This window comes from Protobothrops mucrosquamatus, unplaced genomic scaffold (assembly GCF_001527695.2).
Source record: "Protobothrops mucrosquamatus isolate PMUCROS unplaced genomic scaffold, P.Mucros_1.0 scaffold141, whole genome shotgun sequence".
Taxonomy (NCBI): domain Eukaryota; kingdom Metazoa; phylum Chordata; class Lepidosauria; order Squamata; family Viperidae; genus Protobothrops; species Protobothrops mucrosquamatus.
The window spans coordinates 151938-167661 of record NW_015386507.1 but is presented as its reverse complement, the minus strand read 5'-3'; the positions used below and the strand labels follow the sequence as shown (position 1 = coordinate 167661).

Here is a 15724-nt window from a genome sequence, read left to right as displayed (position 1 = left end):
ATGAACCTTCGGGCGCCTGGCGGGCGGCTGACGGGCGCCTGCCTCTCCTATTGGCCCCAGAGGGCAGCTGCAGGCTGGGGCTGGGGCAAGGAGGGGCAGCAGACAAACCTTGTTTTGCTCAGATCCTGGTCCCCCCCCCAGTCACCCAGCCCCACCCCAATCTGGCAGCTCCAGATTGGCATCAGCCTGAAGGCATCACCCATTGGTGCCCTTTCCTCTTTTGTAGGTCCTTGGGGCTTTCCAGCCAGAGGGAGAGATTGACAGCCGGTGTTTAAGGTACATTAGGAGGGCACCCCTCCCCGAGAGCGGCATTGGCACCAACTGACCCGTGGGCTCTGTGCCATTGTCCCCTCCCACCCGGGCTGCCCCCTTTTTCCCTCTGGGGTCCCTGGAGAAACGGGGCGCAGCAGTAGCCATCTCTGCCTTTCAGTTGAAGAGCTGCGCCGTTCCTCGGGCCGCCTTCGGCACTTGGGGGTCTCCCAGGGCGTTGGGGAAGAGAGCGGAGACGGTTGCGGCCGGCCGGAGAGCAGCCCCAGAACGGGAGGATGGCCGCCGAGATGCTGACCTTCGGGCCGGAATGGTGAGTGGGGCAGGGAAGGGGCAGCCCTACAGCAAGGGGGCAGGGCGCGCGCCTGTCCCGCAACGGCCACTGAAGGCTTCTCTGGGCCTCGTCCGTGCGGGATCCAGTGGGAGTCGATCCCCAGGGCCAAAGTTTTATTCCTCCAAGCTTTCAGACTATTAGGGGAAAAGTCCCCCCCAGGACGGGCGCCAGCAGGGGTCCAAAAGCTTGGAAGACAGAGCTTCCGGTCCAGAGTGGATCCCGCCACAGGATCCTGGGGCGCGTAGATTCGCCTTCCTTCGTTTTAGGATATCCGTGGATGGGGAGGGCGAGGGGGATCCAGGCCTCTCCTGCTCTCTTTTCCTCTCCTGCTACCTGGCCAGGTGCCCCGAATCCCACAAGGGGCCCTTCCCTGGCTGCCTCCCCCAGCCTGACCCCTAACCCTTCTTGATCGCCCTCCCTGCCAGGTTGCCCCCCGCTGGCAGGCGGCCAGACCCCAGGGTGGGCCACCTCCCCCTGCTCTTCTCCTCCTCTGGCCTCACCTCGGCCTTTTCCCTCCCCCCCCAGGCTTCGGGCACTCTCCAGTGGGGGGACCGTGGCTTCCCCGCCATCCTCCCCCGCCATGCCAAAGTATAAACTAGCCGAGTACCGATACGGCCGGGAAGAGATGCTAGCACTTTACGTCAAAGACAATAAGGTGAGCCTGGATGCCCGGGCAGCCGGCTGGAGGGGCTCGGGGACCGGGCTGGGCTGGGGGGGCCTGGGTGCCGGAGAGACGACAACACACTCAAGCACACACACACACACTGTCCCTGGGCGGGCACAGAGGGACCTGCTGCTCAGCGCTTCTGTCCTCTGGGTCAGGGGTCTGCGAACCTGGCCACTTTACGACGGGTGGACTTCAACTCCCAGAATTCCTCAGCCAGCCCTGAGGGCTGGCTGAGGAATTCTGGGAGTTGAAGTCCACCCGTCGTAAAGTGGCCAGGTTCGCAGACCTCTGCTCTGGGTCACACAAGGGGCCACTGTTCTTCTCCCCCCCCCCCCCCCGGGCAGGTCCCTGAGGAAATGCAAGACAGGGAGTTTTCTGCCATCCTGGAGGAGGACCCTCTGCAGCCCCTGGCCCTGGTACCCTTAACGGAAGAAGAACAGGTGAGGGGTCGTCTGGGGTCAGCCGGCCGGCCGGGAGGACGCGGTGGCCTCGCCCCGCTCTCTCTCTCACCCCTTTCCCCTTTGGGCTCCTCCAGAGGAACTTCTCCATGTCGGTGAACAGCGTGGCCGTGCTGAGGCTGATGGGGAAGGGGGCCGGGGTGGCCCCTGCAGGGGTCTCCCGCGGGAGGGGCAGCACGCGGAGCCGAGGTAAGGAGACTTTGGGGGGAGGGGGCGGCAGACCCCCGAGGGCGTGGGGCCCCGGCTCCCTTTCCGCCAGGGGCAGCGGGCAGCTGCGGTGACGTCTCTCCTGTCCCACCCCCTCCCCAAAACAAGCAGGCCGCGGGCGAGGCGAGAGCGGCTTTTACCAAAGAAGCATCGAGGAGACGGACGGCGGCGCCTTTGGCCGGGGTGGCCTCCGCGAAATCCACCGCAGCCAGAGTTGGGATGACCGGTGCGTAGTAGGGGGCACGGGGGGGCTGACCTGGTGGGGCCTGCCTGCCTGTTCCACACCCTGACCCCCTCCTTTTCCTGCAGGGGGGATCGGCGTTTCGAGAAGCCCGTCCGGCGGGAAGGAGGTACGTGTGGCGCAGAGGGGACCCCCCTCCCCAGACTCTTGTAGGCACCCCCGTCCTCCCAGCAGGCCGCAGAGAGGGGGTCCCGCTGGGGCAGAGTGGGGGGCAGCTGTCCCTGCAAATGGGGTGACAGCAGCTCTCTTTCCTAGCCCGGGCCCCGTTTGAGGAGGGGGCTCCCTCCACCCGCAAAGACTTTGCCCGCTCGGATAGCGACAACTGGCGCACGCTGCGCGAGGAGCACGAGGAGGAGGAAGAGGGCGGTGGCGGCAGCGGCAGCGGTGGCACTGTGGGGACCGGGCCAGGAGGAAGCTGGCGGCAGAGCGGGGCGTCCCGGCGAGAAAGCGAGCGCTGGCGGTCGGCCAGTCCAGGTGAGCTGCCCGAGGGCCTGGCTCCAGAGGGAGGGGGCTGGGGACGGGGACCCTCTGGCTAATACAGGCTGTCCGGTTCGTTTAGCAGCCGTTCGGACTTAACAACGGCACCGAAAACAGTGATTTATGACCGTTTTTCACTCTGCAACTTCCCTGGGGTCACACAGCCAAAATTCAGACGGTTCATATGGATGACGGTCGTAGCGTCCCGGGGGAGTCACCGTCTGACAAGCAGAGTCAATTGGGGGGGGGGGGGCATTCAGTTAACTATGTCGCTAACCGAACAGCTGCAGTGCTTCGCTTTACAACGGCGGTGGGGAAGCGTCCCAAAACGGGGCAAAACCCACTCAACTACCTTAGCACGAGAAACATCGGGCTGGATTGTGGCTGTAAGCCGATGACCGCCTGCAGCCTCGACCTCTCCTTGCCTTCCCCTCAGATGGGGGCCCTCGCTCGGCCGGGTGGCGGGAGCACGGCGGGGACGGGCGCCGGCGGAAGTTTGATTTCGACTTCCGGGAACGGGACGAGGAGGCGCCAACGCGCGGCGGAGGGCGCCGTCACCGGCATAGCAGCGAGAGCTTCGAGGACGAGAAGGACGGCCTGCCCGAGTGGTGCCTGGAGGACGAGACGGAGGAGATGGGGACCTTCGACTCCTCGGGGGCCTTCATGTCCCTCAAGGTAGGCGCTCACCCCCTCATCCCCCCCTCCCGGTCCCTGCAGCACCCCCTGAAAAGGGAGGCCTCTGCATCGCGCCTCCCCCTGGCTTGGAGGTGCTGGCTGGGTGGCATCCGGACCTTTGCCAGTGCCGAGGAAAACTGTCAATCCGAATCAGAAGAGAGCTGGAAGGGACCTTGGAGGTCCTCCAGTCCAACCCCCTGCTGAAGCAGGAGACCCTAGATCAGGGGTCTCCAAACTTGGCCCTTTTATGACTTGCGGACTTCAATTTCCAGAATTCCTCAGCCAGGCACACGTGCCTGGTTGAGGAATTCTGGGAGTTGAAGTCCCCAAGTCATAAAAGGGTCCTAGTTCCCTCACGCTGGCTGAGGAATTCTGGGAGTTGAAGTCCACAAGTCACAAAAGAGTCATCGTTCCCTCACGCTGGCTGAGGAATTCTGGGAGTTGAAGTCCCCAAGTCATAAAAGTGTCCTAGTTCCCTCACGCTGGCTGAGGAATTCTGGGAGTTGAAGTCCCCAAGTCACAAAAAGGTCATCGTTCCTTCACGCTGGCTGAGGAATTCTGGGAATTGAAGTCCACAAGTCATCAAAGGGTCCTAGTTCCCTCACGCCGGCTGAGGAATTCTGGGAGTTGGATGTCCACGAGTCCTAAGTTTGAAGACCCCTGCCCTAGATCCCATTTCAGACAGGCGGCTGCCCAGTCTCTTCTTAAAAGCCTCCAGTGATGGAGCACCCACAACTTCCGGTGGCAAGCCGTCCCACTGGTTAATTGTCCTCACTGTCAGGACGTTTCTCCTTAATTCCAGGTAGTTTCTCCCCTCGCTTAATTTCCATCCGTTGTTTCTCATCTTGCCTTCTGGTGCTTTGGAGAATAAGTGGACCCCCTCCTCTTCTTTGGGGCAGCCCCTCAAACACTGGAACACTGCTAGTCCTTCTTTTCTGTAGACTAGCCAATCCCTGCAACCGTTTTAGCTTCGGTGGGCAGGAACTCTCCTGGTGTATGTGTGTTTCTCCTCCTCGACACACGGGGCAAGCTCCGACTCCTTGTGTGTTGGCCTGTTCTGTGAACGCAGCTTAGGGCTGGCCAGCTAAGAGAGACGGGCGTGGGACCCCCCCCCCCCAAAGGGGCTGGTGGAGCAGGCAGGGCAGAGGGTGCGTTGTGCCGAGGCCTTCCGAGGCTCCCCTTGCCGCCCTTCTGCAGAAGGGCCCCAAGGAGCTGCTCTTGGAGGACCAGGAGCTGAGCTTCCAGCCGCTGCCGGAGGAGCAGGAGGAGGAGGAGGAGGAGGAGGAGGGGCAGGAGGAGCAGCTGCCTGAGGCCAAGGAGGGGAACCCCAGGAGCAGCAGAGAGGTGCCCGTCAGCCCCACCGCCGTGGCAGAGAGAGGTGAGGGCAGGGCACGCGGACAGGGCTGGGAGGGGGGGAGGAGGGCAGGCACGGCAACCGGGCTTTGGAAGCTGAGACCTTCCCCCCCTCCCCCCTCCAGATCAAAAGGACCCCCGGCCAGGCCCAGAGGAGAAGAAGCTGCCTGCTCCCCCGGGCACCCCCTGGCATCCCAGCCCCCCGTTCGGCCCCCTTGCCACCCCCAGCGCCGCCAGTGACTGTGAAAGCATCGGACCGGGCAACTCTTCCAAAGCCGAGAAGCTGGCGCTGATGCCCTCTGGCAACTCCGAGGCGGAGGCAGGAGACGGTAGGTTGGCCCTGGCAAGGGCGGGGAGGGAGGGCTGAGTGGGCACCACCTCGCCTGCCCACAGGAGGAGCTGGGCAAGGGTCCCTGGAGCCCGGGGGGCAGGGGGATGAGGGAAGGGGCAGGGGGAGCCCTGGGTTTGATGCCTTCTTGCTCTTACTCTGCACCTGCCCAGGGGACCCTCTCGGCTGCCCTGCCCAGCCCGGCCCGGCCGTCGTCCCTCCCCTCCCCGCGGCCCCGTCTGCTGCTCCTGCCGCCGAGTTCACAGTGGGCGACAACGAGGACGAGGACGGGATGAAGCACCTGCAGCAGGTAAGGAGGCTCTCCCGCCCTCTGTGTGTGTTTGTGTGTTGCAGAGGGGTTTGACAGCAGAGGGCACCCCCCCTGCTTTCCCGTGCCAGGAGGGGGGGCCTTTGCCTGGCGGGTCCGCCTGGGGGACCCGGGGGGCGATGTCTCTGTTCCCAACTCATCCACAGCCAAGGGGGACCTGGCCCTTCAGCCCCCCAAGCCTCGTCCTTGCGGCCTGTGTCCCACCTTGGGGGCCCTCCTAATCCTGCCCCTCGTCCCCTTCTGCCTCCAGGAAGCGGAGAAGATGGTGGCCTCCCTGCAGGACAGCTCGCTGGAGGAGGAGCACTTCGGCCAGGCCATCGCCGACCACCGCAACACGGCGGCCGCCTTGCCCCTCTCCCACGAAGCAGCCATGAAGTGGTTCTACAAGGACCCCCAGGGGGAGATCCAAGGTGCGCCCCTCGCCTTCCCCGAGCCCAGGGGGCTGGAAAGGGCGGGTGTCGGTCGGACTTAACTCACACGGGCCCTTTCTCTCTCTCTCTCTCTCTCTCTCTCTCTCTCTCTCTCTCTCTCTCTCTCTCTCTCTCTCTCTCTCTCTTCCCCCCCCAACCAGGACCCTTCACCACCCAAGAGATGGCCGAATGGTTCCAGGCGGGCTACTTCACCATGTCGCTCTTGGTGAAGCGGGGCTGCGACGAGGGCTTCCAGCCCCTGGGAGAAGTGATCAAGATGTGGGGAAGAGTGCCTTTCGCACCCGGTCCATCCCCCCCACCGTTACTGGTGAGCCTGGGCTGGGGGAGGGCTGGGAGGGAACGGCTGGGCGGGCACCTGGCCTGCTTTCCCAGGCCCTTCATTTTGGCAGCGTTAACGTCAGGGCTGGTCAGCTGTACAACGTGTGGACTTCAACTCCCAGAATCCCCCAGCCATCAAAGGTTGGCCAGAATTCAACAAGGTTGGCCAGAGTATTGCAATTTTTTTTGATAAGGGTAAGTTTCTTAGTAGACGATGGGAATGCGGTAAATTTAATATATCTTGACTTCAGCAAAGTGGAAAAAAAAGCTGGATAGGGAATTCTGGGAGTTGAAGTCCACATGTTTTGTTAAAGTGGCCGAGGTTGGACACCCCCGCTGTAAAGTTCCTTAAAAAGAAACAAAAACAACACCAGGACATCCAAAGGATGTCAATTCCCGGTGGTCTGCTAGATTCTATTAGGGGTCTCCAAATTTGGCCCCTTTAACTCCCAGAATTCCCCAGCCAGCCAGCGTTGACTAGGATTCAGCGTGGATAATGGCCAGAGCAAATGTGGCTAGGCTATTCGTCGCATTTTTCGATAGTTGTGATTTTCTTAATAGACGGTGGGAATGTGGTAGACGTAATATATCTTGACTTCGGCAAAGTGTAAAAAGTGCCACCTGGGGGATTCTGGGAGTTGAAGTCCACGCGTCATAAAAGAGCCAAGGTTGACTACCCCTGATTTTAAGCCATTTGGGGCCGTTCTGGGGTGGGGCTTGACACCCCCTTCGTTGAGAGCAGTCCTTCCCCCCCACATCTGCTCAGACCCCCAAGGAGGGGGCGTTAAAGACCCCCGCCCTTCCTTTCCCCCTCTCCCTTGGCTTGCGTGGGAAGGGCCCCCCCCCGGGCCCTGGGTGGGGAGGGTCCTGTCCTGGTGCAGGGGGTGGCTGACCTCCCCTGCTCTCCCCTCCCCAGGGGAACATGGACCAGGAGCGCCTGAAGAAGCAGCAGGAACTGGCAGCTGCCGCCATCTACCAGCAGCTCCAGCATCAGCAGTTGCTTCAGCTCGTCAACAGGTAGGCCGTGCCCCCTTCCCTTTCCTCCACCCCCCCCGGGAAGGGCGTCCCCCAGCTGGGCCAGGGGTCCGCAGCCCGCCGGACGTTTCCAGGGGGGCTCCGCCCCGCCCCGCCTGGCTACTCCGCCTTGGTCTTGCAGCCGGCAATACGCCCAGTGTGGCCTCCAGCAGAAGGGGTCCTCGGGGGATCTGGCCCAGCAGCAGCAGCTCACCACCTTCCTGCAGCAGCTGCAGGCGCTCAAGCCCAGGTGAGCCCCCTGCGCCCCCCTCCCCAGGGCAGCTCGGAGCCGGCCGAGGGTGTGGGGGGGGACATTTGGGGAGCCAGGGCGGCTTTAGCTCCACCCCCCCACCCTCTTTCTTGCTTCTCTTCCAGAGCTGGGGAGCAGGGTCTGATCCCCTCCATGAACCGATCCATCTCTGTGCCAGACACTGGGTCCCTCTGGGACACACATACCTCAGCTTCACCGCAAGCAGGTCGCTGACGGGCGTGGAGGGGGACCTCCGGTGGGGTGGTGGTGTCCCGGGATTGAGGCACTGGGCTGGAATTCAAAACCCGTGGGAGCAAAGTCCCCATCGGGAAATCCCTGGCTTGGCCCAGCAGGGCCAGAATCCGGAGGGAGGCGGAGGAAAGGAAGGATGCTGGGCTTTGTGGTCCTCTGGATAGGGTCCTCGTGTCCCCGCGGGTGGCAGAGCCCGGGACCCTGGAGGGCAGCCATTCCAGAGGGGGGGGGCAGGCGGGCAGAGGGAAGTGGGGGTCAGGAGGAAAGCTCTCTCTCTCTCTCTCTTTTTTCTCTCTCGCTTTTTCTTTCTCTGTCTTTTTCCCTCTTTTTCTTTTTTTCTTTTTCTTTCTCTTTCTCTTTCTTTTTCTGTCTGTTTTTCTTGCTTTCTCTCTCTCTTTTTCTTTCTTTTTCTTTCTGTCTCTTTCTCTTTTTCTTTCTCTTCTCTCCCTCCCTCTCTTTATCTCTTTTTTCTCTCCCCCCCTTTCTCTTTTTCTTTCTGTTTCTCTTTCTGTCTCTCTCTCTCTGTGTGTCTTTTTCTCTCTCTCGCTTTTTCTTTCTCTGTCTTTTTCCCTCTTTTTCTTTTCCTTTTCTTTTCCTTTCTTTCTTTCTCTTTTTCTGTCTTTCTATCTTTCTCGCTTTGTCTCTTTTTCTTTTTCTTTCTCTTTTTCTTTTTCTTTTTTTTTTCTTTCTTGCTTTCTCTTTCTTTCTGTCTCTTTCTCTTTCTCTTCTCCCTCTATCTCTTTTTCTCTCCCCCACCTTTCTCTGTTTCTCTTTCTGTCTCTCTTCCAGTCTGGGGGGGTCCCTTCCTGCTTAACCTTGTTTTCTCTTCCAGGCGGTGAAGCCAGTTTGTGGGATATTCCAATTAATTCTTCAACTCAGGGTCCGATCTTAGAACAACTTCAACTACAACATAAAGTGAGTTGACCCACACTCCCCCCCGAGAGTGGCCCTAAGAAGGGGGCGGCCAGGAGGGCCCCCCGTGACCCGCTCTGCCCCCCTCTCCCTCAGCTGCAAGAGCGCCGAGGGGCCGAACTCAGGGCTAAGCGGGACGAGGACGAACGGAAGCGGCGCGAGGAGGAAGAGCTCTACCGGCGCAAGCAGGCAAGGGCAAGTGCCGGGCGGCCCCACGGCCGGGGGGCGGGGCAGGAGGGAGGAGGGAGGGGCATGTGGGGTGGTGGCAGCCGGGCTCGACCCATTCCGACCCAGGGGGAGCGAATGGGGTGAAGAACTGGGTGCCCTCACCCCTGGGGGAGGAAGGTACCTATAAAGGAGAATATTTCCAGCTCAAGGGTTGAAATGAGGGGTCCCTGGTGGTCTCTGGGCTGGGTGGTTTCCTTGCAGACGTTTCATGACCCAGCTAGGGAACACCATCAGGGCTAGAAAGGAGGAAGGAAGGAAGGAAGGAAGGAAGGAAGGAAGGAAGGAAGGAAGGAAGGAAAGAAGGAAGGAAGGAAGGAAGGAAGGAAGGAAGGACNGCCCCCCTCCCCAGGGCAGCTCGGAGCCGGCCGAGGGTGTGGGGGGGGACATTTGGGGAGCCAGGGCGGCTTTAGCTCCACCCCCCCACCCTCTTTCTTGCTTCTCTTCCAGAGCTGGGGAGCAGGGTCTGATCCCCTCCATGAACCGATCCATCTCTGTGCCAGACACTGGGTCCCTCTGGGACACACATACCTCAGCCTCACCGCAAGCAGGTCGCTGACGGGCGTGGAGGGGGACCTCCGGTGGGGTGGTGGTGTCCCGGGATTGAGGCACTGGGCTGGAATTCAAAACCCGTGGGAGCAAAGTCCCCATCGGGAAATCCCTGGCTTGGCCCAGCAGGGCCAAAATCCGGAGGGAGGCGGAGGAAAGGAAGGATGCTGGGCTTTGTGGTCCTCTGGATAGGGTCCTCGTGTCCCCGCGGGTGGCAGAGCCCGGGACCCTGGAGGGCAGCCATTCCAGAGGGGGGGGGCAGGCGGGCAGAGGGAAGTGGGGGTCAGGAGGAAAGCTCTCTCTCTCTCTCTCTTTTTTCTCTCTCGCTTTCTCTTTCTCTGTCTTTTTCCCTCTTTTTCTTTTTTTCTTTTTCTTTCTCTTTCTCTTTCTTTTTCTGTCTGTTTTTCTTGCTTTCTCTCTCTCTTTTTCTTTCTTTTTCTTTCTGTCTCTTTCTCTTTTTCTTTCTCTTCTCTCCCTCCCTCTCTTTATCTCTCTTTTTTCTCTCCCCCCCTTTCTCTTTTTCTTTCTGTTTCTCTTTCTGTCTCTCTCTCTCTCTGTGTCTTTTTCTCTCTCTCGCTTTTTCTTTCTCTGTCTTTTTCCCTCTTTTTCTTTTCCTTTTCCTTTTCTTTTCCTTTCTTTCTTTCTCTTTTTCTGTCTTTCTATCTTTCTCGCTTTCTCTGTCTCTTTTTCTTTCTCTTTCTCTTTTTCTTTTTCTTTCTTGCTTTCTCTTTCTCTCTTTCTGTCTCTTTCTCTTTCTCTTCTCCCTCTCTCCCTCTATCTCTTTTTCTCTCCCCCCCCTTTCTCTGTTTCTCTTTCTGTCTCTCTTCCAGTCTGGGGGGGTCCCTTCCTGCTTAACCTCGTTTTCTCTTCCAGGCGGTGAAGCCAGTTTGTGGGATATTCCAATTAATTCTTCAACTCAGGGTCCGATCTTAGAACAACTTCAACTACAACATAAAGTGAGTTGACCCACACTCCCCCCCCGAGAGTGGCCCTAAGAAGGGGGCGGCCAGGAGGGCCCCCCGTGACCCGCTCTGCCCCCCTCTCCCTCAGCTGCAAGAGCGCCGAGGGGCCGAACTCAGGGCTAAGCGGGACGAGGACGAACGGAAGCGGCGCGAGGAGGAAGAGCTCTACCGGCGCAAGCAGGCAAGGGCAAGTGCCGGGCGGCCCCACGGCTGGGGGGCGGGGCAGGAGGGAGGAGGGAGGGGCACGTGGGGTGGCAGCCGGGCTCAGCCCATTCCAACCCAGGGGGAGCGAATGGGGTGAAGAACTGGGTTCCCTCACCCCTGGGGGAGGAAGGTACCTATAAAGGAGAATATTTCCAGCTCAAGGGTTGAAATGAGGGGTCCCTGGTGGTCTCTGGGCTGGGTGGTTTCCTTGCAGACGTTTCATGACCCAACTAGGGAACACCATCAGGGCTAGAAGGGAGGAAGGAAGGAAGGAAGGAAGGAAGGAAGGAAGGAAGGAAGGAAGGAAGGAAGGAAGGAAGGACTGACTGTGGGGTCCTTGGTGGTCTCTGGGCTGGGTGGTTTCCTTGCAGACGTTTCATGACCCAGCTAGGGAACACCATCAGGGCTAGAAAGGAGGAGGAAGGGGAAGAACTGGGGAGGGGGAATCTTTGCTGCTCTCTGAGCAAGCCCCACTCCTTCCTAGCACGGATGACGTTCCCTAGCTGGATCATGAAACGTCTGCAAGAAAACCACCCAGCTCAAGAGACCACCGAGGACCCCTCGGGAAGAGGCCCGCCTCGGTGGTGGCTTCCTTGGGGAGGGGGCCCGGGGCAAGAGGGTCTGCCTGGCCATGAGCAGTGTTGTGGGCTTCCTCCCTCCAGCTGCCCTCCTCTTCCTCGTGGGGCCAGCAGTCTGTCAACGCCTCCTCCGGGCAGAGCAGCTTCAGCCTGGCCGACCTGCAGAAGCTGGGAGACGCTCGGGCCTGCCGGGAGCTGCGAGAAGAGGTGAGCCCGGCCCCCTCCGGCCTCCCCCCACTCCCCCACCCCACCCCACCCCAGGGGCCTCGGGCACAGGGGGCAGGGCGAGTGCCGGATGCCAACCGCCCTGCCCCTGTCTCTCTTCCTCCCTCCCCCCCTTTCCCAGGTCCGCCACCAGGAGATGCTGCTGAAGCTCCTCCAACAGCAGCAGCAGCAGCAGCAGCAGAGCACGCAGCCCCTCTGGGGGGGCCTGGCCAAGCAGAGCCCCTCCCTGAAGGCCCTGCTGGAGTTGCAGCAGGAGAGCGAGAGGCACCTGCAGAAGCCGGCCCAGCCCGCCCGGGCCCAGCAGCGAGCGGTGAGTGTCCTCCGGAGCCCTCCGCCCTCCGGACAAGCAGACCGGCTTTTGAGGAGGGGGGAGGAGTCCCAAGTCTCCTGGCTTGCTCTCGTACCTCCCCCCCCGTGCTCCTGCCTGCAGCCCCCTCCCCAGATCAAGAGGGCATGTGCCAGCCCCTGCCCTTCACAAAGGGGAGGTGTGTTGGGAGGGGGCCGTGCTTTAAGGCAAGGAACCCTTTCGGGCACTGAGGGGGGTGCAGGGAGCACTGCCTGGGGGTCTTGAGGGTGGGGGGGAGAAGGTTTACCGCTGGGCTTCCTGCTTTAGGGGTGCTGGGGTTCCCCTCGGCTTTTTTGTCTCCGGTTTTCTCCCCCTCCCCATCGCAAAAATGGCCGGGAGAGACGGGGGCTGGCGCTCCGCAGAAGCTCCGGGTGACCCATTTCTCTTTCCTCCCCGGCTCTGCCTGCTAGCATGGTGGACACGGTCTGAGCAGCCTCCCCTCTCAGTGGGCTTCGGACGTGGGTTCCCTGTGGGGCAGCCATGACAAGGCCGGCCCGCTCGGCCTCTGGGAGGAGAGCATGAAGGGCCCCGGCCCCCTGGCCCGCAACCTGGGCCTCAGGAACAGCCGGAGCAGCCCCTCGCTAGGGTGAGTCGCCCTCGGGGAAGGGGGGGATGCCCATGGGGCCGAGCTGGGTCCCCCTCTCCCCCTCTCTTTCACACACAGACTCTCACTCTTTCCCCCTCTCACTGTCATTCTCTCACACTCTCACACACATTCTCTCTCTCACACACTCACACACACTCTCCCTCTCACTCTCACACACATTCCCTCTCCCTCTCATTCTCACACACTCTCACTTTCTCACACACATTCTCTCCCTCTCTCACACACACACTCTCCCACACATTCTCTCCCTCTCACTCCCTCTCATTCTCACACTCTCACTTTCTCACACACACTCTCTCACACACATTCACTCACTCTTACATTCTCATCTCACACACATTCTCTCTCTCTCTCTCCCTCTCTCTCACACACTCTCTCCCTCTCCCTCTCTCTCATTCTCACACACTCTCACTTTCTCACACACATTCTCTCCCTCTCTCACACACACATTCTCACTCACTCTTACACTCTCATCTCACACACATTCTCTCTCTCTCTCTCTCTCACACACACACTCTCTCCCTCTCACTCTCTCTCATTCTCACACACTCTCTCACACACATTCTCTCCCTCTCTCACACACATTCTCTCTCTCACTCTTACACTCTCATCTCACACACATTCTCTCTCTCTCTCTCCCTTTCTCTCTCTCTCATTCTCACACACTCTCACTTTCTCACACACATTCTCTCCCTCTCTCTCACACACATTCTCCCTCTCTCTCTCTCTCTCTCTCTCTCTCTCTCTCTCTCTCTCTCTCTCTCTCTCTCTCTCTCTCTCACACACACTCTCTCTCCCTCTCTGGTGGGCCCAGGGACACGTATTCGGTCTCCAGCCGGCAGAGCAGGAAGAAAACGGACGAGGAGGAGAAGCTGCTGAAGCTGCTGCAGGGCATCCACAAGCCTCCGCAGGACGGCTTCACCCAGTGGTGCGAGCAGATGCTGCACGCCCTCAACGTCTCCAGCAGCCTGGATGGTGCGTCTGGGGTGGGGTTCTTCTCAAGCAGAGCGCCCTTTCAGATGGGCGGGGGTCTGCTGGCTGGTAGGTCAGCCGGGTTAGGGCGAGGCGAGTAGGGAGCGGGGGGGGGTGTCCCCTGGGCAGGGTCGGTCTGCCTCCCTGAGAAAGGCGGCTGCTGTAAAGAACGGCTGCCCCGTGTCCCCCCCCCAGTGCCCACGGTGGTAGCTTTCCTGAAGGAGATGGAGTCGCCCTACGACGTCCATGACTGCATCCGCTCCTACCTGGGAGACACCCTGGAAGCCAAAGAGTTTGCAAAGCAGTTCCTAGAGCGCCGTGCCAAGCAGAGAGCCAATCAACAGCGGCAGCAGCAGCAGGTATGGGGCATGGGGCCGAAGGGGGGGGGGACACAGCCACGCTTCATCGTTGGCAGCCATTGGTTTCTGCTTTCCTGGGCCGTAAGCGGGGCTGGGTGAGTGCTGCAGGGCATCGTCCCTGCCCCCTCGGCCGGTCGGTCTCCAGGTGCGGGCCTTCCCCGCCCTCCCTCCCCTCGGCCCTGAGGCCGGCGCCCGACCGGTCCGAGGACGCCAGGCCCGGCCACATTGCAGCTCCCCCCCCTTTGTCCCCCCCCCTTGCAGGAGGCCTCGTGGCTCAGCTCCAGCAGCCTGCAGTCGCTCTTCCAGGCCAACCACAGCCCCAAACCGCCATCCTTCGAGAACAGCCAAGCCGTGAAGATCAAGAGGCGCCCGGTGATGCTGCACGCAGACCCCAGCATCCTGGGTGAGCCAGCCCGGAGGGGAGGGGAGGGGAGGGGAGGAAGGCGGCTACTTCCAGGGAATTTGTGGGGGGGGGGCGCTTGGTCGGGAGGAGGGGGTGGCAGCCTGGCACTGTGGGACCGGTGTTTCCTGGCCGCAGGACGATTCAGCCATTCAGTTTAACTATTTAAAATAGTTAAAAAATCATTTCGATTTGTGCCGTTCGCCTGTCCGTTTTGTCCCTGCTTTGGCACCCTTCCTCCAATGACTTTCCCACCGTTTCTTCGACGTTGGTGTGACTCTGTCGCACGGCGTCGTCGCGTGGCAAGTTGTGGCAGACCCTTCCCCTCCTTCCTTGCAGGCTACGCTCTTCATGGCGCCTCCAGCGAGCTGGAAACCGTGGAGGACTATTGAGCCCCTCCCTCCCTCCAGCCGTGGGACCCCCGTCCTCCCTGCCGCTGCTGCCTTGATCTCACCCATTTCAGTTCCGGCTGAGTGTGCACTGCTGGGGGGGCCTCGGGGCCATCCGGGCCCCCGGCGAGGGAGCGCGAGGACCATCAATCAGCTGGGCCAGGCCAGACCGGAAGGCTGTTTGCGCACTTCATTCCTTAAAAAAGCACCTTAAACAACACCCTCTTTTTCTGCCATGCACTTTATCGGAACTTTTGTTTTTTGTTGTTTTTTTTACAGTGACTTGTTACAAATTGAGAAAAAAAAAAGGAAAAAAAAAAGTTTTTTTTTTGAAATTGTGAATTTTTTTTAAAAAAAGCTTAAAAACTACAAAAAAGTTTATCTTAAAAAAACACTTATTTTTCACGTGGGGATATGTTTTAAAAAATGTGAACGATAATTTCACAGAAGCTTGATATAAAAAGATTTATAAAAGAAAAAAAAACTTGAAGAAATGCACTTAGAAAAAAGGATTTTTTTAAAAAAACTGTTTGCATAGGTAACAGATGTAAATACTCTTCAGACTCTTGATCCGCACAGTATATTTTCTCTTACGAAGAGGCCATTTTATAAGAAGTTTTTTTGGGTTTTGTCGAATATTTTTTTTTTAAGAAAATTGCACAAAAAATGCCTCCCTCCTCGTTTCCTTTTTCTCCACCCCACCCTGGACATTACAATTTTGTATTGTGTTTGATTTTTAAAAAAAAAAACAAAAAGAAAAAAAAAAGACTGCAAAAAGAGGAATATACACTACTGTTGAAGCGGGTCGCTCCTCCAGAAGCTGCTTCTCCAAGCTGATCCCGGATTCCGGCGTCTCCTCCTGGATCTCCAGGATCCGTCGCAGAGCCCCCTCCCTCCCTCCGTCCGTCCGTCCTTCCAAGGCGATGCTCACGGCCTCCTGCCTGCCTGCACTGGTCAGCGGGCAGTTTTCCTCCAGCGGCCGGTGTGTGGATGCACTTTTTCTAGCAAAGGAAAGCAGACACCGAATGTTGTGAGTCTCCACGTTTCTCCAGCCCCCTCCCAGTTCCGTGCACGGATGAGAATCATGAATCGTATGTCCTGCGAAGGTGTCCCGCGGGTGCCCTGCCCGTGGCATCGACAACCGGAGCGAATCGGTGCACCCAAAGCCAAATTTGAATGTATCCTACTTGGGTGACACTTTTGGCTCCAGGCCTCCCTCCCTCCCTCCCCCCCGCCAGTTGTCAGCGAAGGTGCTGGACACAACTCTTAATGTGCGAGTGTGGGACTGTTTTTTGAAACAAGCTAGCCAGAGACGTGACGTTCATAGCACATTCTCCGTTACCCGGGGGCTGCGTCCCAATGTACTTCTTTGTGTGTGCACGCACGCACAAGCACC

The 15724-nt window shown here is 59.3% G+C and overlaps 1 protein-coding gene across 1 annotated transcript; it reads left to right on the top strand.

The window, feature by feature from the left end:
• Positions 1–545: 545 nt before the first annotated feature.
• Positions 546–14345, top strand: GIGYF1 (GRB10 interacting GYF protein 1). Its single transcript, XM_015813144.1, has 26 exons — positions 546–580; positions 1127–1256; positions 1613–1708; positions 1804–1915; positions 2045–2159; positions 2243–2283; positions 2430–2537; positions 2586–2648; positions 3088–3326; positions 4524–4704; positions 4805–5008; positions 5181–5317; positions 5586–5745; positions 5907–6073; positions 7001–7101; positions 7241–7348; positions 7474–7574; positions 8433–8515; positions 8609–8701; positions 10373–10429; positions 11377–11565; positions 12012–12187; positions 13023–13183; positions 13376–13539; positions 13804–13942; positions 14279–14345. The coding sequence occupies exons 1-26, from the start codon at positions 546–548 to the stop codon at positions 14329–14331; spliced, it is 3213 nt and encodes a 1070-aa protein (XP_015668630.1). The 3' UTR covers positions 14332–14345.
• Positions 14346–15724: the final 1379 nt, after the last annotated feature.